General features: G+C 35.8%; 1 protein-coding gene across 7 annotated transcripts in view; it reads right to left on the reverse strand.

The window, feature by feature from the left end:
* Zn72D (Zinc-finger protein 72D) overlaps nucleotides 1-17,260 on the reverse strand; it is a 396,471-nt gene that overhangs the window by 83,284 nt on the left and 295,927 nt on the right. For 6 of the 7 annotated variants that reach the window (XM_081733834.1, XM_081733835.1, XM_081733836.1 and 3 more), the window contains 2 exons: nucleotides 8,949-9,099; nucleotides 7,799-7,899 (listed from right to left, as the gene is read on the reverse strand). The exons of the other annotated variant lie outside the window; for it this stretch is intronic. In XM_081733834.1, coding sequence (XP_081589960.1) covers nucleotides 7,799-7,899; nucleotides 8,949-9,099 — 252 coding nt within the window. The remainder of the gene's footprint in view (nucleotides 1-7,798; nucleotides 7,900-8,948; nucleotides 9,100-17,260) is intronic. 7 annotated transcript variants of the gene reach the window in all.

Here is a 17,260-nt window from a genome sequence, read left to right on the forward strand (position 1 = left end):
CGGTATAGAAGCTTCTCACCTTCTCTTATTTTCAATCTTATTTACTTTGTATCGAATGCTAAATTTGAATATCATTATTTAACAAAAAAAGTTCTACTTCTTTCAACTCTAGCCATCTCTCTGAATAAGTCATGAAAACCATCTACATAAGAACATACGACCATCATACTAATCTGGAATGCAATCTATTATTGTAAGACTTTACTACACCTGTTTGAAAGTATCCATCGAAAAATTCACAATTAAATAACTCTTGCTATTCATGTAATTCGCATTCCTTCTACTACATCCTTCCGCGAATATAATTCTATTTACTCTCGGCCATTATGTATGAAAGGGACAACAGCGCTCATCCCAAAAGGAATTAATAAATAAGGGATTCCAAAGCTAACAATAAAAATTTTCATATTCCTGTGAAGTTTCTGAACATACTACATTTACGACATTCTTTGTTTTGCGCTTAGCTACTTCAAGTTTACATGTTCAGTTGTACGAAAACAACAATGTTCTAATTAGCATATTCTGTTTGTGCGCACTGTATGAATTTCTGCACAAAATTTCCCCGAGATTGTTTTCTTATACACCTTTACATACGAAATGCATATTCACACCATACAAACACTCACAAGTTGGATAATCTAGGAATTTCAATGCGTAGTCTGTCCGATAAATACGCGAACTGAAGTCATAAACACTGTTTTACAAAAATAGGGTACACCAATCTCATTCTCTTTAAAATACTCTCCATTTGTAGCAATACACTTATCCTACCTCCGTGTCCATTGTTGAAAACATCCTTGGAAGTCTTCGGACGGAACGAGACTATCATCTCCATGTCTCCCAATGCCGCCCCAGCATGACCATTTTATATTTCGGAAACCAAAAGAAATCGCATGGAGCTAATTCTGGTGAGTCGAGAGAATGATCTAGCCTGTGATCGAATTACAGGTCAATGTTGTTTTCAACATACGAGGTCAACGGTCGTCCTAGCCTTGCCTCACCCTTGCAGTCTTTACGACCCTCACTGAAATGCTTGATCTACTTGAAAAGAGTTATCTTCAGTGTGTTATTTCCTTAAACAGCCCTCAACATTTCATGAACTTGCTTTTTTTTTTTTTTTTTTAAAAAAAAAAAAACAAGTTCTCAACAATTTGATGTTAATTTGTTGTTCCATCTGTTCATTAATATTCATCGTGGACACGAACAAAAGTAACATATGCCACAAAACCAATGCCACCTCTAGTGTTCGCACACCTCGATGGACTGACGATCGCATATTTATTTGACAGACCACATACTTTCTGCTCAACTTTACACGAAGACTTTAGCCTGAGAAACCAAACTAAGCATATCAGTGCCATTTCGACGTAAGGCAAACGTTCCAGTTCCTTTAAGCTTTTGACAATCTTGATAGAGTGATCTTTAGTCTAAACTCTTTTTACAACTCAATGTCGTTTTTCTCTTCTTCCTTCCCTTCCTATTCCTCACTTTTCGTAAAATTTTCACTTAAAGCATGTATATCCGTTGTGTCTGCACATCACTGTGTTTTGCTAGAAATATATCTAACCTCTCATGGCATGCCTAAAAACTTTCTAAATGATGCACTCCAAAACTTGAAACTTTCCGTTAAGAAGCTTATTTTGACTTCCGTTGCCCGCGTAACACAGTTTCCATTTAATGAAGGGAAGTGAACTCAATTTTCGCCAGTAAATTCATGGGACCATGAAATATTTCCGTTTAATAAAGGGTCCGTTGAAGACAGGTTTGTTGTATCGAAGATGACTAGCAAGAAGGATTGCGTACTACACTCAAATATAAAGCTACACCAGTTGTAGATTACCGGAAGGGCTGTCCAACCGAATTGATGAAAATTGAGTAGTAAGACAGTATATTAAGTAAACTGAAGTATATCAAGAGAAGAAAGCACTCCTTTCAAGAATCAAACTCGGCAAAAATCATAGCGATTGGTATAGTTACTATATTCCCAGGTATGTGATGAGAGTGATTTTAACGGCTACGATATGCTGGTGTGGAAAGCATCACTGTAACTATTACACTATTTTCCGCAAAAAGAAAAGAAAGTATAACCATTCTTCACAAGTCAAAACATAATTCCACAGAAAACACCCCTCCCGCTCCGGATCTCCGGGATAAGGAATGTCTTTCGAAAGATTATTGGACGAAGGATGAACAATGGGAAAAAAAATAGTTGGAGAAAATAAGCAAGAGCAAAGTAACTAAAATGTACGTACGCACATAGAAAACATGCATCATGTTACAGGGAAGAAAACTAGAGAAAGAGAACGCAAAATTATGTACACTTGACATGACAACTTGTATGAGAAGATAATGAAGAATAGTAAAGCAAAAAACATGGAATGCTTCACTCAGTAATGGTGTGGAAGGAAGCTTTCTGAAAACTGTTAAAAGTCTCCATTCGATAGAAAAATAGATCAAATACTTTACATATGAAAACAAAGATCTCGTAGTATTCTGAAGAAAGCGTTGGTTCTCTCAGATAACTATGGCAGGTGAAGTGGATACTCAAAGACAGGTGGAAAGTAGAAAACATGCTGATTAAATGAGAATTTCGGTAGAAAATTGAAGAATATTAGGGTTTAAAACAATATAGACCAACATGGAGGCTCAAATGAGTAATTTAGGAGCTAAAGTCTGCCGAAAATGTGTCGCAAGAATAAAATAAAAAGTCATAACTTCGAAACAAAATTTCCGATCTAAGTGAGATAAAAGAGCAGTGATCATTTTAAGCTTCCATTGCATTAACGCACCAGTGGGTGTGGAACAAGAGCGACAACACGTCTAACCTCGAAGCATAGAAGAAAATTAATGTGATTTCCTAGAAAGGAAAAATTAAAGCAGGGAGCAGAAAGTTGGCACGTATTTTTATATTATATTATATTATATTATATTATATATATATATATATATATATATATATATATATATATATATATATATATATATATATATATATCCACTGATATAGTAATGAAATCTAGGCCCAAAATAGACACTAAGTTCTTTCACCCGACTTTCCCTTATTATCGAGTTATGACCCTTTTTACGTTATTTCGATCAATTTCGGAGGGCTACAACTTCGAAATTACGCATTTTTGCACATATGTTGATCTAGTTCTTTCCGATTAATTTCTCAAAGTGCTTTGGTGCTGTCTCCAAACACCCTGTATATATGGAAAACGGACAAACAGACGGTGCAATCATTTCCAATCACGCCTGAATGAGGCTCTAGAGGAAATGTTCTTGTGTTGTCTGGAGGAGGAGGAGTCAATAAGCCGTTAATTACGAAAATATGAAGAATAAAGATGTGGAAAGGAGAGAAGAAAAGGAAAATTTATTCATACGTAGTGAACACAGTGAATTCTGAATGGAAACCAACGAAGCTAAAGCCTACTTTAAAACATAAATTTGACTAATTATGAACAGAAAAATTTCGAACAAATTTACAACTGACGCAGGAAAGAAGCTGCGGAGAACATCTGTCACTAGAAATTATGAACAGGAAGACGAATCATGTGGAACGGAATTCTAGGAAGTTGAAATCCATATAATGAAGACTTGTGTCAATAATACACTGGATAACTTAGGTACTGAGAAGCCAATCGAATAAGCGAGAACAAAAGACGGTTAGCGATAAAGGGATAAAGCTTAGGTAGATGTTGACTGGAAAGATAACCAGTATAGGTAACAGACCAACAGAATTAAGTGGAAATGTAAGGAAAGAAAGAAAGGACTATGTAACAAAACTATTTCTTAGTAATCCTAATGATTTGGCTAAGAACGTGAGAGAGAAAAAGGAAAAAGCCCAACATAAGTATAGAACAATTGACATACCGTATTGATCCAAAATGGGCTGATATTCAAAAGAAACTTACGCAGTCGATCGTAAGTTTGAAGGGTTGTTTGGATTTTCAGAAGAAAGATACTAAAGAAGATAGAAGTAATCAGTAAATTCATTATTAGTATCATCTGAGGGAGGGCGGGAGTTCACTGATTAGAAAAACCTTTCGATCGGTGAACTTCAAAATTTTGACGGGATTGCAAAAAAGTCGGCGCGAAATACCGGACAATTTTAATGTAGGATAGGGTAGAGAAACTGTTAGGGGTGCTACTTATTTAATGTGTACTTGGAGGAAATAGTGAAATGTATGATCTTATTTTAGTAGAAGGAATCTAATTATTCGTTCCGCAGGCAGTATGGATCCCATACCGTAATTTGAATCTGAACCCAACGTTGTATTAGAAAATTTTGATAAATGTTTTCATTGAGGTAGCATTAGATTTGAAGTACAAATAGGAAGTGAAAGTGATTATACCATGAATGAATGAAAGAAGACTGCTGAATAAAAACGAAAAGGCTAAATGTTATAGAGTATTGTACTATACGGATCAGAAACGTCGATGTTATGGAAAAACGTTGAACAGCTAACTTAAAATGTAGAAATGGAGAAAAACAAAATTCACTGGATCAAGAGTGTTACGAAAGCAGAAGAGAAAATAAAATGGACGATATGAAAACAGGTAACTTAAGATGAAAGGGATAACTGAGGATTATTTTGCATGAAGTTGCTTGGTTAACAGGAAGTTACTTGGCAAACATGGTAGAGTACTTATGACAATTTCTTAACACGAAGAATGTTCAGTTGATGTATGTCATGTTAAGAATACCAACATAAACGCAGCTTTCGAAAGCTCTGAACTCATCTTTATAGTTAAGATTCCAGCCAATGAAAATGTGTAGCCTATTTATCAAACCATGCTATGTAGAATGGAAGCCGACAGATATACTAGTTTCTTTCGACGGCACACATCACCAAATCAAATAGTCATTTCGAAACAAACTACGAAAGAAAATTAAGAGTGGATGGACTTCTGCTGGTCACTGAACATATTGAGATCTGGAATAGCAAATTACGTACAGAACGTAGATAAATCGTAAAATAATAATAATAATAATGATAATAATAATAATAATAATCATCATCATCATCTAGGAACTACGAAGTGAATGAAAGTAATGACAAGTATATCCACTCCATACCCTCATTCAATCAAATCCCGCTACATCAGAACTTCTCCTTTATAACAACACGCTTTGCGGAATACACATTCTTTCAAATCAGGTTAAAAACTACATACATTCGAATAGGAAGGATTTAATTCTTTTAGTTTTCCATACATATTAGATACTACAGATAAACAGAATTGTGAGCAATAATTCTCGAAATATGTATGGTGTAAAATAACGCTAGTAGGTACCAATTGCTAACACCAATGGTAGTAGAAAATAATACCACCTTCAGTCTAATGAAGATATTTCGTATTATATACAGTGTGCTTAGAAATTCGGGGAGCAATATCAAACTAAGGAAAAAAAAAAGTTATAATAAACATGGGACGAAATGCCCTTTACAGAGTTATAAACCGCCTAGAATACGAAACATCGTGTTTTAAAGTGCAAATGGCTTTGAACTACGGGATATATTACAAGCGGTTAAAAGGACGCACATAAATAGTACGAACTCTACCTAAATATTCATGTTTTGAAACCCTCCGATTTCAGCAGAACGAATTCTCAATTAGTACCAAGCATATTTACATGTCTCATTCCCTTTATACAATTCGTATAGCCGATATCGGAGGATTGTAAAACACGGAAATTTAGAAAAGGTGCATTCTGCTTCCTGTATAATTTCTTGCGATAGGTTCCACAGTTTCCTAACCACATCATTTCAAAACATGATACTTTGTATTTTCGGCAGCTTACAATTTTGAAAAGAGTTTCTCGATTCATGTTTACTAGAACTTTTTTTTTCTTTCCATTTGTTATACGGAATCCCTTCCCGGAGTTTGGCCATCTTATTTTTAAACGTTCGATTATATATATATATGTATGTGTGGTGATATATCACATTTCATGTATGTCAACATGCAACAATTATCTGTCACCCTTTTGTGCAAAAACCTTTGTAATTTAAAGGTACTCTTTTTAAGTTACCATATGTGATATTCAGATGAAGTAAGGACAATTTGTTCACATATGCTGAAATTACGACTTACAATCACATTAAGTTGGAGGAATAGGAACAGAGAAAGATTAAGATTTTTAAAGAAGTCACCCAAATTACGTAACACGTGTAAAAGCGACACTCGTGTAGTTAAAGCAGCTCTTTTAATTCAACTGACAAAACATATAATCTGAACATCAAATTGTTTTAAGGTATTAGTTCATCCCATAAGCAATGTCGTTTCTTTGATGACCGTTGCAATATGTCATATGACGAACAGTGAAGGAGATAGCACATGCGATAAATGTATCACATATGCCATTTCATTGTGCAGCAGTGTGTAGAAGAACAGTCTACTCCAGGTATTGGAATTGTTGGTTGTGTTTGATTACAGCAGTGTCAGAACAACACACGGCATGCCACGCTGTATAAACTTCACCAGGGACACTCAGCCAGTGCAGCTGCACTAACATTAATGCTATCATTCTCAGGGTGCTGTCGTTCCAGAGGATTCGGTCATGAGATATCAGCCTCTACGATAAACCACGAGAAAGGAAACCTGTGCAGTTTGAGAACGAGCGGTGGTGGAGGCATAATGCAAACTATTAAACAACTCGGCAGCGAGCTCAACGTCGTCCATTCGACGGTTCATGGTTATTTTGCAGGGTTTTGGATAAGGGTCGAAATTCGGTAAATGGGACTTTATGGCTAAATGCCTCAACAGAAGCAGCAAGGAGTAGACACCTAAAGAGAAGGGAGGGGGCACAGAAACCGTGCCAAAACAAGACTTCCATTCCTATAAAGTGATGATGTGTGTTTGGTTGGATATCCGTGGGACAATTAATTTTGACCTATTTCCACGTCAACTAGACAATCAATGTAGATATTTACTGTCAGCAGTTTCAACACCTACGGACTGCATTGAAGAAACTTTTGCTCTGGCTCATCACAAACGTGTGCTCATCCATGATAATAGTGCGCGCTCACACACGGCAAGAATGACCTCAGATTGAGGATTGTGGCACCCAGAAAATCTCCCACCCAACGTTTTCACCACATCTTGTACGAACGCAGTACTGTCTTTTATCACAAGCCTGCAAGATCACCTATCTAGGAAACGCTGCTAGATGAGGACGACAGGCGACGAAGTGACCCCTTCTTTCCATCCAAAACAGGTGACTTCTTTCAACGGGGGATCCAACAACTCGTTGCTAGTTGGCGTGGAGTACAATGGAGATTATTTTCCTGAGTAATGGTAGTGTTCCAGGTAAGTTCTCTTCTTCATGGTGCAAAAATGCGACATTACTTACGGAGCGACCTTAAAACTTGCGGAGTACAGGGAAATTTGTAAGAGCTTTGGCCGCATTAAGCTAAGAAACATTTACCTAATTACAGAATATTATCCTACCTCACAACTTAAAATCAACTGTATATCCTTTTGTATTAAATACGTTAACAATTGTTACCTTATTACTGAGTTTTCAAATAATGTGTACTACCATACATATTTATTTATAGATAAAGCTCTGAATAAAACAAACTTATGAAAAAATGACAAGAACATTTACATATTGTAAATATGTAAGTAAGAGAAAAGGAAAGTTCTGATTACTTCTACCTTTATGTTAAACCACTATCAGAGCCAATTTCTTTATTTAAAAAACTACAATATAGCCAAAGTAATAATAAACGTAAAATATTAATAATTACACACAAGGCTGAAAAGTGAAACAAAAAGAAGTCCTTCAAACCTGGAACCACTTGGCATGCCTCAGAGCTGCCAGGGCATCCAAACATTTCTGCTTGTCCAGCACATCGGGCGGATCCTTCACTTGCGCCTGACTCTGAGAGTCTACGGACGAGGGAGCGAAGAACAAGTCAGGAATGCAACCAGACAATAAGGGTGTTTGACCATATGAAAAAAGGTAACATTTTCAAGTCAAAGGATTGCGTCACAAGGAAAAAAAATCTAGATATAGATATACTGAGAAGCCCAGAACTACATACACACTATTGAATAATTAAGTTTTTGACAGTTTATTAACAAGAAAACATTTTACAATTCAAACAAACTAAGCACAACGACTTTTCACTAAGAAGTAACAGAACTCATCATACAGCTAAATTTAAATTCCAGAACTTTGAACTAGTGTTAGAACTATATCTTATAAGCCTTTCGCAAATGACAACTGGGCTACAACAAACTACAATACACTATAAGCTTGTGACTCAAATCTTGTGACTATAAAAATGCGCCCTTATGGTCAAAAATCCTTCCTTTTGCCCAGTATTACAATTCGATGGTTCCCCTCTTCATGTGGATGTTATGATGACACCTAGAATCTTAGTAGTAACAGGCTCATGAAAAGAACAAATGTCACTGAAAAGACCAACTCAATACAAGAAAGAGTCTTTTCATGAAAAATTACATAATATACAATATAAATTACATTTATTTACAATAAACGGAAACTATCTTAAAAGCAAACACCTGTTCGGATCAGGGTTGCCAAAACAAAATTATCCTTTTCGTGGCCTGAACATGCTAACCTGCTACAAGCAAACATTCACAAGTTAGCACTAGACAAAAAGAGGGGAATTTTAGAAATTAAATGTACATATTATATATATATTTATATATATAAATGTATATATATATATATCCATCCCCAGGGGCCACGCACGCATCTTAAATTTCAACTTTTAAAAAAAATAAACAAATACGTTATCGAAACAAATTTTCATTTACTACTTCTTCATAAGCACTCACGGTCATTACTTTATAAATACCTGAATATATTTATCTTTCTACGATGCACGAAAACATTATGTTGGTGTTTCACAACTCGCGACCCCTGGTTTCTTCACTGTATCCAGGTAACCTGCAAAAGATTATCTTACCACCACTTCCATCTTGAAGCAATTGTTCTCGCATAACAGGTGATGTCAACGTAATGTTGACAGTTATGTGAGGCTCCTTCACACCACTGACAACAATTGCTGCTGCTTCAACATTCTTCCTCAAATCATACTTCTCATCAGGTGCCACAGTCTGAAAAATAAATTCAGACTTAACGCACTAGTGCCTCTAACATGTAAGGATAGATGCGAAGACCACTAGAATATTCAATACGTATAAATTAAACACCATCCAATACCTTATTAGAATTAGACCCTAAAATTTTAAATTTTACTTTTTTCATTGGCTCAGACGCATTACGAAATGAGTGTATAATAATGTATCAAGTTAAATCTACATTACAATTTTATTTATTAAACGCCAGTCGAGTCGAAGAATTCCACGAACCTACTAGTGCTCATGTACAGGTCTGTTTGAATACTCATTTCTTGTTTCGTCAGTCCTCTTTCTAAGAGATCTAGCTTCATTCACCTCACTTAGAACAAAAGTTAAGAGTTATACGTTTTCGATGCATTATGCGTGAAAAATTCCGAACTGACTTCGGTATCTTACATTCATATGAGTCAGCAGTTTCTTTAGTAGCCTGGTAAGGGAAGAGTTCAGGTAAGAGTATATAAATAGGGTGGGCTACTAATCTTGATACGCCTTTGCATCTTCTAAACTACTACTACTACTACTACTACTACTACTACTAATAATAATAATAATAATAATAATAATAATAAGAGCAGCAAATATCGGCATGGGGCCATTGTTTGACATACTCTGATATTAGAAGATTTTTTTTTTTTAACAGGTGTTGGCAATCCATCATGATTAAAAAAAAAAAAAACAGCAATATGTTAGATTATTACATATTTCAAATCTACATGTAAAACGACAACATAGTTACACACTTGTGATGCAGTATTGCAAATTAAGAACGCAACAGTACCACAAACATCGAAGAAGATCCCAATGCTGAAGGGTTCTACAACAGTAATAACGTGTGACACGGACGGGGTAATGCACGTCCAAAGTACCTTCATTTCGAATACTTCTGTCATCAAATAAAGTACTTCAAAGTAGTACAAATAAAGATACAAAAAACTAATAATTTCACGTTTTCAAAGGTCTTTATTTCGAGAAATATATATATATATATATATATATATATATATATATATATATATATATATATACACCTTTTAAATATTTTCCATAAGAATTTTTCTTGTGCAAAGAATAGGTATTTCAACTAGCCTTTCTAAAGGGGTGTTCCACAAAAAACGTCCTTTTTTCTTAAGTTGGCAAATAATCTCTCACCACAGTTATCAGTTTTCATTTTGATTAATGTACCTTCAATTGTGATGATCAATTTATGTTTTTGTTTGTTAGACATGGAAAAGTTCACGATGCAGCAACATGTGCAGACTGTAAAGACATTTTACCAAAGCAGTGGAATTGCAATGCAGCTAGTGTGAAACCTCCATACGATTTTTAAAAGCAATGAAGCACCTAATCAATCTACAGTTCGCAGACTAATGTTGAAGTTCCAAACAATTGGTTCAGTGTCTACATTGAAATCACTTGGGCGGACGTGTTCTTGTCGGACAGAGCAAAACTTTGCCTTAGTGTAATGGATTCGTTGACGTTCGCAGGAGTTAACATTCCAACTTCGTTACATCGAATCCTGAATAAGATTTTCAAATGCATGAGTACACAATTCAACTTACGCAAAATGGTAAGCGAAAATGATTTGCTGATGGGTTATGAACAGTTTGGCTGCAAATTAGCATTATGTAAAACACGTTATTTTCTGTGATCAGGCTCATTTTCACTTGGGAAGATTTGTGAATATATACAACTCCAAAACATAGGAACTATGAATCGACGAATAGTTAACCAATTTTCTTCTTATGGGAGTTTCTGAAATCAGAGGTATATACTAACAAACACGCACTGTTTTGGAACTGAAAATGGAAATCACACGTGTGATCGGAGGCATCAGAACAGATCTCTGAGAAATCAACCACAAATTTTGTGGAGTGCATAAATTTATGCAGATTCAGGATGGGTGTGCAAATGCCTGACAATGTGTTTCATAAGGACACATGTAAATAGGAGATGCTACAAATTGCATATACTTAATTTAAGCCATTATGTTAAATCTGTCTATTGTATTATTTATCTTCAAATTCAGCGTCCTTTATGGAACACCTTATACAATGTTTTCTGTTTAATGGTATACATGAGAGAGAACTAGAATTTTATCTAGGAAATATATATGCTCAAAAGTACATTACAGGCGTGATATACTTTACAATTCATTTCTTGGTTGCATTATGACGAATTTCCTACAAAAAGCATTCTTTCAGTGACTAACAAGTATTGTCAGTGACAAATATAGTTCATAAGTAGTTTATTTGCTTTCGTGATAGCAAATAGACTTCTTCCGAATTCGTGTTTTATTATTTTAATATTTTGTGATACATATATTTACTTTTGTTGATGGTATGGATTTCATTTCCTTTTCAATAGCATTGCCACATGGTTATTACTTGTTATGTCGTCAATGAGAATATTCCACACACAAATTACGAATACGTAAATGATTTTGAAATAATAACATTCTCCCATCGGAAATCGAACTTAGATCTGTGACTGAAGGCAAGGATATTAACAACTCAACCACAAGAAAAAACTAGTTTATTAACAGTAAATAGTAGTTATATGTTGAAGTATATGGAAATTCTAAACTTCAATTTAGGGCAAGTTACAGTAGAAATAGATGCAACTAAGCAGCTATGCAAAGAGTTTTTTTGTGTACTGGGAAAAATAACTTTATTCACTATTAAAATCTTGTGTAGTCTCCATTCGCTAGTACGACTCCTTTTAGTTGTCTTAAAATATAGAGCTGACCCAAACTGCGAAAGTGGCGTATACTTCACACCCCTTCCTCTCTCAGCTCGACAACTCTCCTTGGTGGGTGTCAGACCAATTTTCTAGTAACTTCTGCACATAAATTTTCCATTGGATTCAAATCAGATGCTTTAAGAACCCAGTCAACTAATTCAACATTGGGTTCGAGTTGAATTGAATGAGAATTGTGAATTAAGCTGTGACATTTCTGAATTTTTTTCTATGTTATCTTAAAATGTAATTCTTACAACTGGGAGCAAACTATATTGTAAAATATCGAGGTACTTCTGGCTATTGATGGTGTATCTATTGCGTCCTTATATTACCAGTCCTAGCAGTTAACAGTGACACTTTTCCATTGGATATGTTCAATGCATGTACTGTGGATAATATAGATTTCCTACAGGCCTATAAACGAGTGTGAATAGCACATGAACTGTGTTTATATAATATTTGCATATCAAAATTTTTGCTTTATTTTATGAATATTTAATCGTTTAATTAGGGATTTACATATTTATTTTATTGGATTTGCATACGTAGCAGCGGGAGCAGATGACTTATTTGCATTTTATGTATATATATTGTTGGTTTAGAGTATTTAATTAAATATAGAGTAACAACAGGACTGGACTTCATACTGGTACAGAGATATTTTAATATAATTTAAATACTACATTGGAGAAGATAGAACATTTTGAAGTTCACATATACTATTTTGCTTGCAGTAGAGGCAGAGAAGTCCTCAGAAAAGAAAAAAAAAATTTAAGAAAGCATGCTTTTCTAAAGGAGCCTTGTTCCACAACAGCGTGGGAATGAACAGTGAGCCAATGTAGCTACCTTTATTCGGATAGAATAACCATGAGCTCCACACTTCGCCTATCAGCAGAGCTAGTCTCACTTCCTAGTGTAGTTATAGTTAGGGACATACACTGACACTATAGAGACAGCAAGTCGGCCTGCACAATAGTTTCGAAGCAAGCAAAATTTTAGCGTATCTGTGACGAATTGTAGATACAATGGAGTGTGAAATGTTCAAAACACACCCCTTTTTCGCGTCCTAGTTACAGGATGCGTCGCTTGGTCAACGAGCTTCTATCGGAGAGGAGAAGTTTGACAAATTTGAAATTTTGGACGAGTCCATTTTAGTCCTGGCTGTAATCGTTCAGAATCCTGGTTCTAATAGTGCAGAAACATCCGTCAGATGTCTCTGTCGTCTGGTCATTTTCGTCTGCTTTCCCGTGCATGATTTGCTACAATAGTATGTTTTGTAATATGTAAATAAACTTTCTGGATGTACCCGTATTACTTAGATATATTGAAATCGATAGTTAGTTTGCATCATGTTAATGGCTTGTACTAATAGTAATTATAAGCCTGGTTGATGGTTTTGAGAGGTAATCGACAGACAAACACAAACCTTAGTTTTTTTTTTTTTTTTTTTTTTTTTTTTTTTTTTTTTTAACATCGACCAGATTCCAATATTGAATGGCGGAGAAGAGAACCCTCAAACCATATTATAATACTCGTTTTAATGTGTCAGATCGTGACAGCCCAGTTTGGGACTCTTTTAACATAATATCATATGTGAAGTTTATTTAAATTGTGTATTTACGCTGAGAAATCATGTTAAAATCAAAATCTTTCAATGTAAAAATTCCAGGTTTATGCGATTCTCAATGTCACTTGGACAGGAAGTTAGGTTCTTCGTCACGAGATGGCATCACTCGTCAAGACAAGTCCGCGAACATGTTGAGTGACAAGTTTACAAAAATTTTGTGTGTTTAATTAAACATTGCCAATTAACACGGCATAGTGGTTGTGGGTGTTATATACCATAGTAAAGCTTATTAAATAAGCTAATAAGCACATGTAGTGACGTTTAACAGTTTAATTAACGTGAGTTAGAAAACGGATAAAAGTAAGCAAACCTGTTGAATGTAAGAGTTAAGTAGGTCACTGGAAAACTTCCGGTGAAGGAGGTACCTACCCCACCTATTTTGGGAGAAGCGTTGGATAGTGGTTTGACCCGACGCGGAGTTCAAACAGACAATGAACTTCGGGTGAAATAAAACCGTAGTGTACAGACCACTAGAGGCAGTTGATTTTAGTTTGCAAGGCATAAACATCGTTCGCGAAAATCTTGGTTTCTTCGAAAGTACAGTTGACTTTTGGTTTTCAAAGTATACACATCGTGTGTGTCCAACTTGAGCTTTGCGAAATGACCGTTAAATTTTAGTTGTTGTAGTATAAGCAGCGTTTACTACAAACTCAGTTTCTGAAGTGTTAGTGGAATGATAGTGTAGGAAGCACACTTAACATTTGCGAAAGTTCTGTTCTCCAAAATGTCAGTTATTTGATAGTTTTGTTACGTAGAGAACATGTACAGCAAATTCGGGTTGAAGTGACATTTTCTTCATAGTGCTTAGCCCATACTAGACATTAGAATCGTATTTCGAGCGCCGTAAAACATGTTTACTGTTTATTCGCAGTGATTACTAAGTTTTATTCTAAATTGTTGGTCAAAACTAACTTAATGCCTGTCATGTTAGGCTGTGACCAATGGTGCAATACTTTGAAGCTTGTTTTAAATAATTAAAATATACGTACAAGAGACTTAGCTTACAGCCTTGTACATATCCGTCGTGTTTTAGAAGTATAAAATTTAAGTGCTTTCATGTAACGGCGAAATAGTACAAACTTCCACTACACGTGCAAATGGTAAATAGTACCATGACCCAGAGGACAACCCGCATAATCGCCATTGACGGAGCGTAACTCAGGTGCTGGATGGACAAACACCTGTAGAAGGAGAGTAGCAGCGACCCATAAGAAGAAGGAGAATGGTAAATGCAGACAACCTTGGCCGCCAACTTCGGAAGCAACATCATAGTGCAGTATAAGGAGTTTTAACATACATGGACACTTCAAGAAAGAAGAAATCGGCGAAATTAACTTAATAAAGTGCACGAACAATTTAAGCGAGATCTCTGCTTTGCAAAGTGTGATTTAAAATTAAAAGTAAAATAATTTTATTTTATTTTTTTATTTTTTTCTTTCTTTCTTTCTTCGTGTCTCATTGGGAGACTGCGCGCGAGTGCTTCTGTATCATATTATATATTTTTACGTGCTTGGAATGTTGGACCTGCACATTAAAAAGATTCCATCAGAAAATTTGGGATTCTCCTTTCCTTTTATCAGTTTGGCTGCCAGGTATGTGTTACCATTTCCTGTCTATTTGTTTGCTTTTCAGGCCAGATGCTAGGATTATGTATGAGTCGTGAATACGATGAGCGTATTTCATGCTAACATTGGGTAATTTTCACGCTCAGGATGGCTGTTAAAACTACGCGTACCCTGTAAATAAAAGTTTCATGTTACATATGTCATAATTTAACCTTTCAAAATTTAATTTTTACTAAATCAGACTCTACCGACTGAACTAAATTCATTTATTTAACTTTGTGAGTGGAGGGTACGCATGATTAGAGTAATTTTCAGCTTGCATGTGAAGTTTCCTCCCACATTTGCATTCTAATATAGTAATTATTTTTCTAAATTATTCATCACATGCATTAATCCTTCCCCCCGTTCACACGAGTCGTGGACCATCACTTGCTGAGCAAAATATTTCTTGTCTCTGAATATTATGCAACCCCAGATACGATGAGTATTTGCCTCAGCAAATGCTAGTCGGTCGATTTTATGGATACCTGTCAATTACTCCTTACTGCGACTCGCTAGAAATTAAGACCACCATATTTTGAGTCCACGTCATGCAGTAAACAAGGAGTTTAAACAAGATGCCACCACTAACTGTCGGGAAACCATGAAAGGATTTTGACGGCCGAGATTAACCAAGGGCTGATTTTGTCGCTGGATAGATAGAAACCCTGTGGACAACGACGCCGGCTTTCCGAAACACAGTGCCTGTTTCTCTGTATCTTCTACACCAAGTCAATATTATATACATTTATTTTGTTTATGTACAACGAAATTTTCATATGCATACTGTAATATTATCATTTCTACCTCTGGCTGTGACAAAAATGCAGGGAAAATGATCCAGACCTAAAAGGAATTCGTAAGGATATAGGGTCATTTTTTCGCCTTAGTCCCTGGAATGTACTCTAGTTATTGTGAAAAAAAGTGTACAAATTAAAAAAAAAGTCGATAAATACCTTGTGTAAAACACATTTGTGGCAACATAAGAAATTGCTTCTGTGACATCTAACATGTAAATGCGAAATATGAAAGAATTAATACAATTTCCTTAATAGAGCCCATACACTATCAGTTTTAACTGATCAGTCCAACTGAGCTAGAAACTGACTTAACCGATTGTATGATGAATTGAACTGATAGTATGTGGAGTACCGTCACTTAATCGAGTTCAGTCCTTCAGTTCCTTCAATTTCATCATATGTTCTATATTCTATGGTGTGCATTTCTAAGCTCCTTGCAATACCAAAGCTTTGGAGCGTACACTTCCTCACCTCCACTTCCCGATTCCTTGGATTCGTTCATTTTCCGCAGTTTCTTCCTAAGTGCCGACAATAAGTTGTTTATTTTTTCAATAACAGTATCGCGTGTCGCCTGTGGTTCCAACTCTCTTAACTTTGTAAGTAACACATGTTACTCTTTTATACTTATTCGCATAATGCACATGCTGCACGTCTCGAAGTTCGGGATGAACATGACAGGCTTTAATAAAAGCCAACAATGTCTCATTTTTATTAGCTGCCATGATGGCATAACCTGAACTGAGACAACTGTGTGTGTTTCCTTCAGCAAAGTTATCGTAGCAAAAGCCTAGTCATTTGTTCAGTCCAAAATAACCGTTCCTCCGTCCAAAATAACCACATGAAGAACTGACTGAACTGAACGAATTCCTTCAGTTCTGACGTCACGACCCGGTTTTCCTTCAGTTGAACTCGTAGAGCCTGTCTAACTCACCCGTGACCTCGGAAAATGTGTCAACTATACTTCGGCCCCACCCCCGCCACCTTCTTGCGGAGGAAATCTTCCCTTTGCTTTGGGGGAGGAAGTAAATGACTTGTTATCCAGTCGTTTGGTTTTGGCGAGTGAAGATCGTAAGCTATTTAGAACGGCTAACAAGACAGTACATAGCGAAGGCCGTGAAGTAATTCGGAATGTCATAGATTTTTGTGGCAGGGAAAAGGAAGCCAATTCCTGGATACTACCTCGGGACAATGCTACGAAAAGAGTAGCGGAAATGCTTAATAAATCTGAACGATTTATTAAGAAGATATGGAGAGGGGCACGAACACTCAAAGAGGGGGAGAAATTATCAAGACCAGGTAAGAAAAAACGAAGAAAAAAACTTATCGCAAGTTGATATGGATAAATTTATACTTCGTAGAATTTTACG

The sequence above is a fragment of the Thermobia domestica genome, chromosome 12 (assembly GCF_964235325.1).
Source record: "Thermobia domestica chromosome 12, izTheDome1.hap1.1, whole genome shotgun sequence".
Lineage (NCBI taxonomy): Eukaryota > Metazoa > Arthropoda > Insecta > Zygentoma > Lepismatidae > Thermobia > Thermobia domestica.